At 41.1% G+C, this 12,591-nt stretch overlaps 1 protein-coding gene across 1 annotated transcript in view; it reads left to right on the forward strand.

The window, feature by feature from the left end:
* Nucleotides 1-1,208: 1,208 nt before the first annotated feature.
* The window catches only part of DPH5 (diphthamide biosynthesis 5), a 36,824-nt gene continuing 25,441 nt past the window's right edge, over nucleotides 1,209-12,591 (forward strand). Inside the window, exons 1-3 of the mRNA XM_004699559.2 lie at nucleotides 1,209-1,304; nucleotides 1,502-1,658; nucleotides 7,434-7,558. Of these exons, the coding sequence (XP_004699616.1) occupies nucleotides 1,524-1,658; nucleotides 7,434-7,558 (260 nt within the window). The 5' untranslated portion in view covers nucleotides 1,209-1,304; nucleotides 1,502-1,523. The remainder of the gene's footprint in view (nucleotides 1,305-1,501; nucleotides 1,659-7,433; nucleotides 7,559-12,591) is intronic.

A 12,591-nucleotide genomic window follows, 5' to 3' on the forward strand; every position in this document is an offset into this window, starting at 1 on the left:
TCTTTATGGGTGTAGAAAGCCTCATCTTTCTCCCACAGAGCCTCTGATGGTTCTGAACTGCTGACCTTCTGGTTAATAGCACACCTTGTAACCCACTATGTCATCAAGGCTCTTTCAGTTTCGTAGAGGTAGATCATAACCAAAATCGATGCCAACGAGTTGAAGCTGACTCATAGCGATCTTCTAGGACAGGGTAGAACTGCCCCTGTGAGTTTGCGAGGCTGGAAGGGTTTATGTGAGTTGAAAGTCCCCTCTTTGTCCCGCAAAGCGCCTGGTGGTTTAGCAGCCTACTGCATAACCCCCATGCCACCAGGGTTCCTTTAGTAGAGGTACCTGCTTGCCACTTGGCTGCAAAAATGGGCTCAAACTGACAGCAATGATAGTGAGGATGGTACAGGGCAGGGCAATATTTACAACAACGCATTGTAATTGTAATAGAGAAACGGAGACAGCGACACTGGATGAAAAGTGCAAAATGTGGATGAAACCCGGGCAGAAAATATCAGCCAAGTATTAAGGAGGCTGAGCCGGGAAAGAAAAACTCGAAGCATTGTAAGTGCACAATGAAAATCCCGAGTAAACAATCGCGTCCACTTAGTAATGGGAATTGTCTTTTTAATTTGATGAGGTCACTAGTCAAGATTTGGAGTAACAGCAAACCATTGATATCAGAACCACCACTAAGCAACCACATTAAAATTCCCCCAGTTAAGGGAAGGTCACTTCTCCAGGTACAAAACGTTCGGGGATTTTCCACACTGAGGATGAATGCGGCCGTGGGGGCGAACCGAGGCGTCATTGCCCCGCGGGGGAATCAGGCCCCGAGGCGCGGCCAGGCTGCCCGCGGCAGCTGCTGACTCCGCTCCAGCAGGGTGGGAAAGCGGGGATGGAGGGAAATCTGTCTGTGCCCAGGGGCAAAGCCCGGCAAGAGAAAGACGTCCTCCCCGCCACCGAGGGGCCGCGCCAGCAGCTCCTTCACTGGTTCTGGACAGGATGGGGGAGTTTCAGCCCCGGGGGAGCGGGATCGTGGGCAGGGCCGGTCCTTTCCTGGAGATCAGAGTCCCACTGACCGACGACCTCTTCCCCCGGCCCGCTTCAACCGTTCCCGCCCGGAGAGCGCTCGCTCCACCCCCTGTCGGTCGTAAAAAGAAGTAAAAGGCGCCCGCGTTTTGCGGCAACGTAGGTGAGGTCGGCGGCGTGGGTCCTATCCCGCCTCGGATCCGGGGCTCAGGGCTGCTGTCTTAGAACGCGGCGACTAGGAGATAGAGGGGAGCAAGGGGCACTTGCTACGATCCTTTTAGCGGGTAAATGGCTGTTCCAAGTGTGGGCACTGAGAGAGAATGTGGGGCAGGGCTGTTAAAATCACTTCCATTCTCAAGTCTCACCCCGCGTCTGGGGGCGAGATCTGCCGCCCCTGACGTTTGCTCGTTGGGTTTTCCTCGTCGCGTTCACCGCTGACTTTTAGGCGGCTGACACGTGTCTTGTTCGCTTCGTCTTGCAGTCTCTCTCCCCCGGAGCTTGAAATGCTTTACCTGATCGGCTTGGGCCTGGGAGATGCCAAAGACATCACAGTCAAGGGACTGGAAGTTGTAAAGCGATGCAATCGAGTCTACCTGGAAGCCTACACCTCAGTCCTGACTGTAGGAAAGGAAGCCCTGGTAGGTGCTTGAGCTGCCCCAGACTTCTTATGAAGCTAACATCTGATTTTTAATGCAATATGCTGAACAGAGTTTTCATCTTTCGCTCTTTAAATCCTGGTAAACAAACTCCCTGCTCCTCAAGGATCTCAAAAGTACAAAAAACGAAAATTGCCCATTAACCTAGTGACTTGGAAAATGAAAGGTGGTTTTTGGCCTGCTTTACAAGTCTAATTGTGTGGCTTTCTTTGAGAAAGCAAAAGTTTTTTCATACTCCTGGGGATAGTTATCAAAATCCCCTATTGCATGAGACAGCCAAGAACTCCTTCCTGAGTTCAGTGCTAATGAGATGCTGACAGCCTTAATGAGTTGGTTACATATTCAGAAACCAAGCTGAAAGCTTCTTTTTAGTAATTCCATAGGGAATGGTAATCTGTCTATGTCATATCCAGAGAAATCCTACCTTGAAGTAGATCTTTCCCTGTAGGACTTAACACATGCACTTGTATATCATGATTGTGGAAACTCAGTAGCTATAGGAATTATGTGGTCACGCATTTTAGTTGGCTCTCCTTAAGCTCCCAGTAAATGTTGGAAGAAGGGTCACATTTAGGATCATGGTCAAACTCCAGGCAGAATGTCCTTAACTGAAAGATTTATGGGAGGAGGAAGAGGATTTTAGAATTCTTTACATGAGAACTGTTAGGTTCCTGGAGTGAGTTATACCTCCGTTGTTTGCTTCACATGATGAGAGAATTCATGCCAAGGCAGGTTTTGTGATCCAAGTGGGTTTTTATGAAGGACAAGACAAGTTTCAGGTTTTACAGTCTCAAAATGGTATATGCTATTTCTGTAAAGTGTGCCAAGCCGTGTAGAAGCTGCACTGGGGTTCACAACTGGGCATTTACAACCATGTGGATAAGAGCACCCACACTTGTGGAATTGGGGGCATCCCAGGAGGCCAGAAGCCCAAGAACCCTAGAGGCTAAGAGAATGGGGACCAAGAGGCTGTGGGCCACGAGTAGTCCCGGCGCATGCGCACCAGTGCAGGGAAGAGAGGCCCTCACCCTCACCTGCAGCTGACCAAGAGCAGGTTAAAAGAGAGCCAGCCCTTTCCACAGGATATTTCAAACCTCTGGCTGGGGAGGTGTGGTTGATGGTATTGGTTGGCCCCATTGACTGAATTAGGCCTACCTGTGTGATGTACCTGGGTGTGTCCAAGATATTGGTTTTACCTGGGCCTAGGGGGCTTGTGTCTGCATGCTCAGTTTAGGGTCTTCCCGTAGATGTCTAATGGTTGCTTGATTTCTTTCCAACCTCCTTTCTGGGGGCCTTTGCAGGCATGGGAGGGACAACTTATAAATAGAGAATTTCAAGTCATCTGGGCTCTGAGACTCAACCTGAAGAGTTAGAAAGCTCTCACAGTTACTTGGAAATATTAAGGAATTAAGGACAGCTATCTGAATTGGCCTTGCATGTTTATATTGTCCTGCTTTGGTTTGTTGGTTCCTAGTTTCATCATTCTTAGGATAGAACCAAAATATTTAAGCTCAAAATGATGGAACTATTTTGCTAACCAGTGATCAAAGGAAAACTAGAATGAATTTAAAAACCATCCAAGAGAATTGAGATAAATAGCAAATCAAAAGGTTTATAAATAATACAATTTATATAATTAAATAATTTGCATATGAATTTAAGGAGCCCTTTTGGTAGAGTCCCGGGGTTGTGTGTTGTGTTGCTAACTGCAAAGTCAGTAGTTCAAATCCAGCAGCTGCTCTATGGGAGAAAGATAAGCCATCTGCACCTATAAAGATTTACAGCCTTTAAAAGTGTATATGGGGTCAGTGTAAGTTGGAATTGACTCCACAGTCGTGGGTCATATGTTTTTATATAAAAGGTACTAGAGCATGTAGAAAGTATGGACCATGATTTAAGTCCTAATATTACCCCTTAATTATTTGGCTTTGGACAAGTCCCTTAACTTTTGTTATGTGGAGACTCAAAATGGATTTCATGCTTATCTTCCCACAGCCCCTGGTGGATTCAAACCAACAGCCGTTAGTAGCCCAGTGCTTACTCATTGCTTCACCAGGGTTCCTAAATGAGAGGATGTTAGTCCCTGACCAGGAAGTGAATTTAGGTCTCAGTGGTAAAAGTGCCAAATCCTAATCACTAGACTACCAGGGAACTTGACATCTCCCTTTTTAACGCAGTTTTGTTTTTTCCCCAAGAGAATCGGTTATTTGATTATATTGAGGTATTTGGGTGTATGCTTATTTCTCTCTAAGTGACATTTAAAATAAGCATTCTTATTTTTAAGTAAATACTTTTTTTAAGGTTAGGAGAAGAAATAAATAGAGTGATGTGTGATAGAACTTAAGAAGAGTGGGAGTTTGTTGAAATAGATGAAACAATGGGGTCCACTACTGCTAGCATAAAGCTAGAAGCATCCAAATTGATCTTGAAGAAATGTGAGGTATTCAGAAAAGACCCTTGCTTCTTTCATTGTTCAGCAGTCATACATTTGTACTTACAGATAGTGGCTATAAATCGTCTGCAACTATTAGTTTTCTGGGTTCATAAAAACTAAATAAACCATATCATAGTTATGAATAAATACACGATAAACTTGAGAACATTTTTTAAATCTGAGAACCACCATTGTCCACTGAACAATTCGTGTGGGAATTGTTAAATAGGAACTAACTTTCCGTGTAAACTTTAACCAAAGTCACAATAAAATATTTTCAAAAAGACAAAAACAACAGCATTGCCATTGGGGATTTTTGACACATAAATAAACATTCCACCTTGCTCCTTAAGATGGGCATGGCATCTATAGTTAATCTTTTCTTTGGTAACGATTGTACAACAAACGTTTGATATGATTGACCTATGGAATGATATGATGTTTGGATTAACTCCTAATAAAATGGCTTGGGGGAAAAAAAAAAGAAAAGAAAGTGATCCTTCCCCACCCCCTTCACTTTGGGGAGTAGATGGTTAAGTTGTTGTTCTTACTGTGTGTTTGGTGCTGACTCGCGGAGACCCTACTTACAACGAGATGAAGCCCTGCCATCCCCACCATCGTTACTAATGTTTGAGCTCTTTGTTGTAGCTGTGTCAGTCATCTCTTTGAGGGTCTCCTTCTTTTCCCTGGCCCCACGCTTTCTCAAGTATGACATCCCTCTGCAGGGACTGGTCCCTCCTAATAACATCTCCGAAGCTCATGAGATAAAGCCTCACCATACTTGCCAGAAGCAATCTTGGCTGGACGCTCGCAGTACAGCCTTTTGGCAGTGCCGGTGTCCTCAGTGCTCTTTGCCAACACCATAGTGCAGATGCGTGCACGCTTCCTTACTTGCTGTCTAGCTTTCTCTTCTATTCATGGCATGTGCTAGGTGAACCTTAGTCACAATGTGATATTTTTTCGTTTCAACATTTTCTGGTAGATTTGCCCAATGCACCATTCATCACTTGATTTCTTGACTGCTGCTTTCATGTGACTGCGGATCCAAGTAAAATTTAATTCTTGACAGTTTCATTATTTCTATGTTCATCATTATGTTGTTTGGTGGACAGCTTTCTGCAGAGCTTCCAGATTAGGAAGAAGTACCTAGAGATCTACTTATTAAAAAATGGGCCAGTGTAATCCTTATAAATAGCAGTGAAACATTTATCTCCATGGTGCTGGAAGAGGAGCTGCCCTTAGTGGAGGACTCTCAGAATCCTACCAGGGAAGTGCTGCCTCAAAGTAGAGTGAACTTTTTGACATGAATGGACCTTCATCTGCTGATGTGGCACAACCAGAAACATCCATCAAACCAGAAACTCACTGCCATCGAATTGATTCCCATCCTAGTGACCCTATGGGACAGACTACAACTGCCTCTGCTGTTTTTGAGACTGTAACTCTTTATGGGAATAGAGAGCCTCATCGTTCTCTCGAGGCACATTTACCTGCTGACTGTGCTTAGCAGCTCAATGTATAACGTACTATGCCACCAGGGAACATATGAAGCTTGAAACTAGGAAAATTTGAAATTGTCAAAAATGAAGTAAAGCAATTGAAGACCAATACTCGTATAAGTGTGCTGGAGTGGACTTTTATTGGGATTTTGGATCAGGTAATCATGGTATGTTCTGCTAGGAATGACAAATTGAAGGGGAACAGTATTGCATTCATTGTCAAAAAGAATATTTCAAGAGCTAGTCTAAAGTATAATGCTGTCAGTGATACGTTATTACTCATGTGCCCACATGACAGATCAATTAATGTGATGATTTAAATTTTATACAATTGCTAAATATACTGAATTTGAAAATTTCTCCTAAACTTCTGTAGTCTGAAACTGATCAAACATAATCAAGATATATTGATAACTTTGGGGGATTGGAATATAGAAATTGGAAACAGAAGGATTGATTGTTGGAAAATATGGTTTTGATAATAGAAACAATGTTGGAGATGACATGATAGATTTTTATAAGACCAGTGACCTATCTATTGGAAATAACCGTTTTTCAACAACATAAACAGCACCTGTTCAACATAAACCTCACCAGATGGAATACATAGGTAATCATGTCAACTACACCTGTGGAAAGAATGGAGATGCTCATGTTATCTGTCAGAAAGGCCAGAGACCAACTATGAAATAAGACCATCAATTGCTCAAGTTCAGGTTCCAATTGAAGAAAAATATTTGAAAGTCCATGTAGCCAAAATACAATCTTTATTATATCCCACCTGAATTTAGAGACCATCATAAGAGTAGATTTGATGGTTTGACCAGTGATGATTAAAGACCAGATGAGTTGTGAAATGACATCAAGGAAATCATGCTTGAATAAATCGAAAGATCTTGAGGACTAGGAGACAATACTGAGAATTGGAACTATAGCCTTTATCTTTAGTTGCGCAATCACTTTTAAACTGATATTTCTGAATACTCTTCTACAACAATCCCTTTCATTTTTAGTCAGTCAAAATCAGTATGTAAGAAATAGTAGTCTTTATGCTCCCACTTTCATTATGCTTAAATTGCAGATTACTCCACGGGACATCAGAAGATTCTTGATCTTGCATAATAGCTTGAAACCACTTGCTCACTAGGTCACTCTGTCCTTCAGTGTTGCCCCTCCAGTCATGCCTGCCTGCCTGCCTTGCTTGTTCTTTAGCTTTGACCTTCAGGAGATTAATCCACAAAGCAGTTTGTATGTTGACTTATTGTGTATTTTTCCCTCTGCAGGTCTTTTTAGCCTTTTTTAGCAGGATATAGGAATGCCGTGTAGAATGCATTGTTCTTAGCATTACATAGGTTTCATAAAAAACAAAAATCTTAACTTCACATTGCAGTTGCCTTTTGTTCTAGCCACAGACCCACAGATTTTTCCTATAGAAGATTTAATAAAATTGTGTCATATCTGACTATAGCTACTGCTTAATATTTTTATTTTACACTGTGCTTCTGAAATAATGCTGGTACATACATATTCTCTGTTCATCATGCCATCTTCTGTCTGGTCTATTAGAATCAAATTTAGAAATAAATTTAAAATGCAAAAAGCCTCAGATGTTAAGAGGTCTGCCCCCTCTTGGGATATTAAGATCGCCCCAAAGACAGAGTTTAATTGCAACATGATATAGAATGCTAGCTCATTGATGAGTCGTATTCAATGATCTGCGTTTGGAACATTGCCAAGATCTGCACCAGTCCCAGACAAAGATTGTTTTGTGCGTATTGAAATAGTTACCTGCTGTCTCCTTTTGGTATTGGACTTACTCTATAGGAAGAGTTTTATGGAAGAAAACTGATTCTTGCTGATAGAGAAGAAGTGGAACAGAATGCAGATAATATTTTAAAAGATGCAGACCTAAGTGATGTTGCTTTCCTTGTGGTTGGTGATCCCTTTGGGTAAGTCAAAGTATATTTTGAGTTTTTAATTCATTTGATTTTTTTAAAGTGAGCATTACTCAGAATCTATTACATTTAAAACTGCTGTTTATAGGCCAGATTCTGATAAAGGTCTCTTTTTACCTGGGATCTACCTATACCTTTGCAGTTTAAATTTTTATTGTCTTGGTGACTGATGAAAAAAATGTTTGCTAAAGATAGCCTTTCACCACAGCAGTTAACAAATCAAGTGTAGACTTGATAGTTGTATCATCGGTTCTGCATTCTTCTCGGAGATTGCATAGGACATCACTGTTATTCATTTATTACATTACCATACTTTCCATTTGCTGCAGAGAATTGCAAACATATTCTGCTTCCTTTGTCATAGGCTTAAAAAAAATCTAGTATCTGGCAATACTGCCTTGAGTGTATTTGCTTATTAAGCCTCTGATTTCAGTTTCTTATATCCATTGGGAGCTCTGGTCTTCCCCATTACCAAAAGGATGGGCTTCTATTTGCCCAATCAAGCATCATCAATCTCTGATGTCAAGTCAAACAGAAGAGTTCATTGTCTACAGCTGGTGACCCAAGATTTATGTCACATATTTAAGGATCATAAGGAAAATAAATCACTGTGAGCCCACCACTAAGGATGTTAGTTCACAAGAATGGAGTTATGTGTGCATGTATCTTTGTCTGTTAGAAAGTAATCTGTGTCAATATGAGGAGCAACATTGTGAATCATGACTACTTGGTTATAAATGACATGGGATAATTACATTTTAAAATGTTTAAATAGTTTGATAATGTTTTCTATGAAATTGAGGCATCCTCCAAATTAGCTGTACCTATGTTTTATTTTTCAAGTCATAAAACCTCACTGCCATCCTAGCAGCCCTACATAGGATCCCGAGACTAAATCTACGGGCTCAGGCAGCCTCGTCTTTCTCTTGTGGAATTGCCCACCTGGCATCAGCATCAGTGGCCACGGCACCACCAGCAATCCTTAGCTATGTGATAGTAAAACAAAAGAAGAAGAGTGAAAAACCTGTATCAAAATGATTTGGATTTCTGGTCGAATTTTCTCATTCTGTCATTCTGCCTAAGATCCCCATTTTTTTTTATAGTGGTACCTTCTCTGATTAAGCTTACCAACTTGCCGGTTCTTATAGCCATCTAAACTAGAAATCTTAACTAACTGTTGACTCTCTAGTTATCCATCCAGTCAATAACAAAATCAAAAAACCAGTCCTACTCCAGGAGTGGTTTGTGCGCTGGTAACGCTCCACAAATTTACTAGTTTATGTTGTGATAACTGCAGAATTGAAGTAACCAATTGAAACTTATATAGCAATTCTAAAGAGTAATTTTGTTCTATTGAATCTATTAGTAAGAACTTGGAGCACACATTTTCTATTTTATTTTTCTAATAATTCACTTATATTGCATTTTATAAAACTTGTAATTTGGAGCTTATAAAAAATATTGGCCTTTACCACAGGCCATTTGAGACTTGTTTTACCAAGTTTTTACGTGCTTTTCCTTATGGACTGTCATTCTACCTAATCCCAACTCTTGTTACTGTGCACCTGGTAAGCCCTGGTGAGGCACACACTGAGCTGCTCACCACACGGTCAGCTGCTCAAAGCCCCCAGCTGCTTTGAGTGAGAAAGATGAGATTGTCTACTGCAAGATTTAAAGTCTTGGAAACCCAATGGGGTAGTCTTAGTCTGTGCTATAGGGTTGTTATGAGTCTGAATTGAGTAAATGCCAGTGAATTTTTGGTCTAATAAGTAGCCTTTTGCTTAGCCAATATACAGAGTCTTAACTCATTACTTATGCTGTGGTCAAATTCATATTTGTAAACCCACAGTTTGAAACTCGCATCTGGATTCATAAATGAGGACTATAAACTCCCTTGTTTATCCTTAAGTGTCTCACAATGAATTTTTAAGAGAGATGTAAACATGTACTTTTCTTTTAATTTGAGTAAACTTCACATTTATATCTTCCTAGCTTCCTGTCCAAAACCTGAAATATAGTAGGCTAATTAAATATTCCTTGAAAGAATTCTTCAATATTTTGCCTAAAGCTGAGGACACGGTTATGTCTCAGTCTAACTTTTATGCATTCAACAAATATCTTTTGAATACTTTTCTTGCATAGGCATTTCTAGATGCTGGGTAGGAGCTTAGTGGCAGAATGCCTTGGGTTGCTAACTACAAGGTCAGCACCTCTAGCCTATCAGTCATTCTGTGGGAGAAAGATGAGGTTTTCTGGTCCAGTAAAAATTTAGAAGCCTGAAGGGGCACTTCTACGGTGCCCTATAGAAATGTTATGAGTCAGAAATGACTCAATAGCAGTGAGTGAAGGGCTGGATATATACTGGGTGATAAAACGTGAGCTATGGTTTACTGGGGGGAGCTGGCAATAGATGAAAAAAATTACCTTTTTGAGAAGGCTGTGAATGGGGGAAAATAAAATAGGGAATTACAGGGGAAGATTTGTTAATGCAAAGTCATAGGTAAAGGTTTCCATGCGGAGGTAAAATACTTAATCTAGTACTGCAAGAATGAAAATTAGTAGCAGGAGAGAAGAGCTTGCTAAGTAGAGGGAACTGGAAAAAACGTATTCAAGAACTGAAAACCTGCAGCAAAATGAGTCTTGGAGAGAGGAGCATGACACAATAGTAGAGGGTAGCAGAAGCCAGACCACAGGGCCTTAAAGGGCCTTAAAAAACGTTCTGTTTTGTTTTTTAAGTACAGTAACAAGCCTTTAGAGAATCATAAACTGGGAATAATCCCAGTTGGAATCTGTCTTTGACATTTTAAAAAGGTTCTAGTAAAGGCTAAATTAATGGATTTTAGGAAGGCAAGAGTGACTGGTGAGAGAGCAAAGACCAGACGGGGGTCTGTGTATTCACCTTGGAGGGGCAAGTGGTTAGTAGACCCAGTTGCTAAACAAAGGCTCATAGTTAGTTCATCCCAAGGTACTTCAGAAAAGGGGAAAGGCCTGGTGATTGACTTCCATAAAATTAGCTTTGGAAAACCCTGTAGAATACCATTCTTCCTCAACAAGCTTGTGAGCTGTGAGGAGGGAGAAATGACTAAATGAATTTTATAGATGAGAGAAAAGAGAGAAGTTAGCTTAGCTTCCGAGATTCTGACTTTAGTCATTTATGGTGTCACTTTGTTGAAATGTTACAAATGAATATGGAATGGGGTGTTAGTCCGGGTTGACTAGAGAAACAAATTCATAGACACTCGTGTGTATAAGAAAGAGCTTTATATAAAAGAGCAATTGTATACTGAGAAAACATCCCAGCTCAGATCAGATTGTGTCCATAAGGCCAATATTAGCCCATATGTTCTGTACCAATCTATAAATTCCTCTTCAGACTCACGCAACACATGCACTGGTGCTGAGTGCAGGAAGACCACAGGCCAGTGGTTGGAAAGTTGTGGATTCAGTGGCAGTGAAAGCATTTCAGTGCGGGTGTGGATCTCCACGTGGCTCCTCCAGCACCAGGGCTCTGGCTCTATAGTGTAGCTAGCTTGGTCAACAGGAATGTCTTGGCAGGAAGAGTGTGAGTCCTGCTTCCAGGGAGAGAGACAGGAGTTCCCAGAATCCTCAGAAGGACATGCCTTCTGAGGCCTCATGGGCTATGGCCCGATAGACAGGTTAGTCTCTATCCCTCCTCTCACATTCACAGGAGATTATATAACTGCCACAAATACGATTGGGGAAACAAGAATTACTGTGTGTGGACAAAGTTTTAGATGTCAGGTAGGCAATTAGAACTCTGCTTCTATAGCTCAAGGTAGGGCTCATCCTGGGGGTATGGTTTTGAAGTCATTACTATAAAGAAGAGCAGATGGAATTACCCTAGGAAAGAAGAGGAGCTCACATGAAGCCCTAGGAAACTTCTGAATTTCCTGGTCTATCTCATAATAGAGGAGATGGAAAATCAAGAGAGCATGTTGTCTCTAAAGACAAGAAGAGGATGTTTTCAAAAACCCCAGTGTGGCCAACTTTGATATGCTTCTAAGAGGTTGTGTAAAAGTTGAGGTTAGAAAAGTGTGTGTGAATTTAAAGGTATAGTGTTTGTAGTAGATCAGTGGTAGCTTCATAGAAGAATTGGCTTTTGAGATAGTTGGGTTCTAATGAGGGATCAGCAGGTAGAAATTGTGGGGTAAAAGAGAGGCGGACAGGAGAATTCCATATAGATGAAGTTTGAAAAATTTCAGTGACTTTGTGACTACCAATCCTCCCCCCAAAGCCAAACTCGCTGTGATCAACCATGTAGGATATTGTAGAACTGCCCCTGTGGGTTTCTAAGACTATTTATTGGAGTAGAAAGCCTCATCTTTCTCTCATAGAACAGCTGGTGGTTTCAAACTGCTGACTTTGTGGTTAGCAGCCCAACACATAACCACAACACCGCATGTCTCCATTCAGAGCCAGATGATACATCTCTCTCCCACAAAGCGAGTGGTGGGCTTGGACTGCTGACCTTACAATTAACAGATCAACTCATGACCAACCCACTATGCCACTGGGGTTCTCTCTCTCTCTATCTCTGTCTCTCTGTGTGTATATAAGCATATGTATATGCTAAAAGTAAGTCCTTTTTAAATTGTAAGCTCTTTACTAAAGTTCTTAAAGAACATAGTTAAAAATCACAAGCCAGTTGATAGCGTTCTCTTCTCACCTTTGCCCTTTTATCCAAATTTGAAAAGAACTTGAAGTTAGCACATAAAATGAATGAAAGTTACTCATTCATCAATACTTCAACACATCAATAGATCTGACTCATTTGCGTGAGAGATGACAGTGTCAAACATTCCAAGCTAGGAAGAGGATTTGGACAAACTCTGCATTCAATCATTTTTAATGATGGTTCCATTTTGGCATGCTTTTCTGTAACTTAAATTACTCAACTATATGTTTTTTAGTTTATGATACACAAATAAAAAACTGTGCTATTAATCACCTAAGTGCTTCTGTTCCTAATGTAGGCCATTTGATTACTCCCATTCCCCATCGAGTGC

The sequence above is a fragment of the Echinops telfairi genome, unplaced genomic scaffold (genome assembly GCF_000313985.2).
Source record: "Echinops telfairi isolate 266 unplaced genomic scaffold, ASM31398v2 ScPeMD7_443;HRSCAF=831, whole genome shotgun sequence".
NCBI lineage: Eukaryota > Metazoa > Chordata > Mammalia > Afrosoricida > Tenrecidae > Echinops > Echinops telfairi.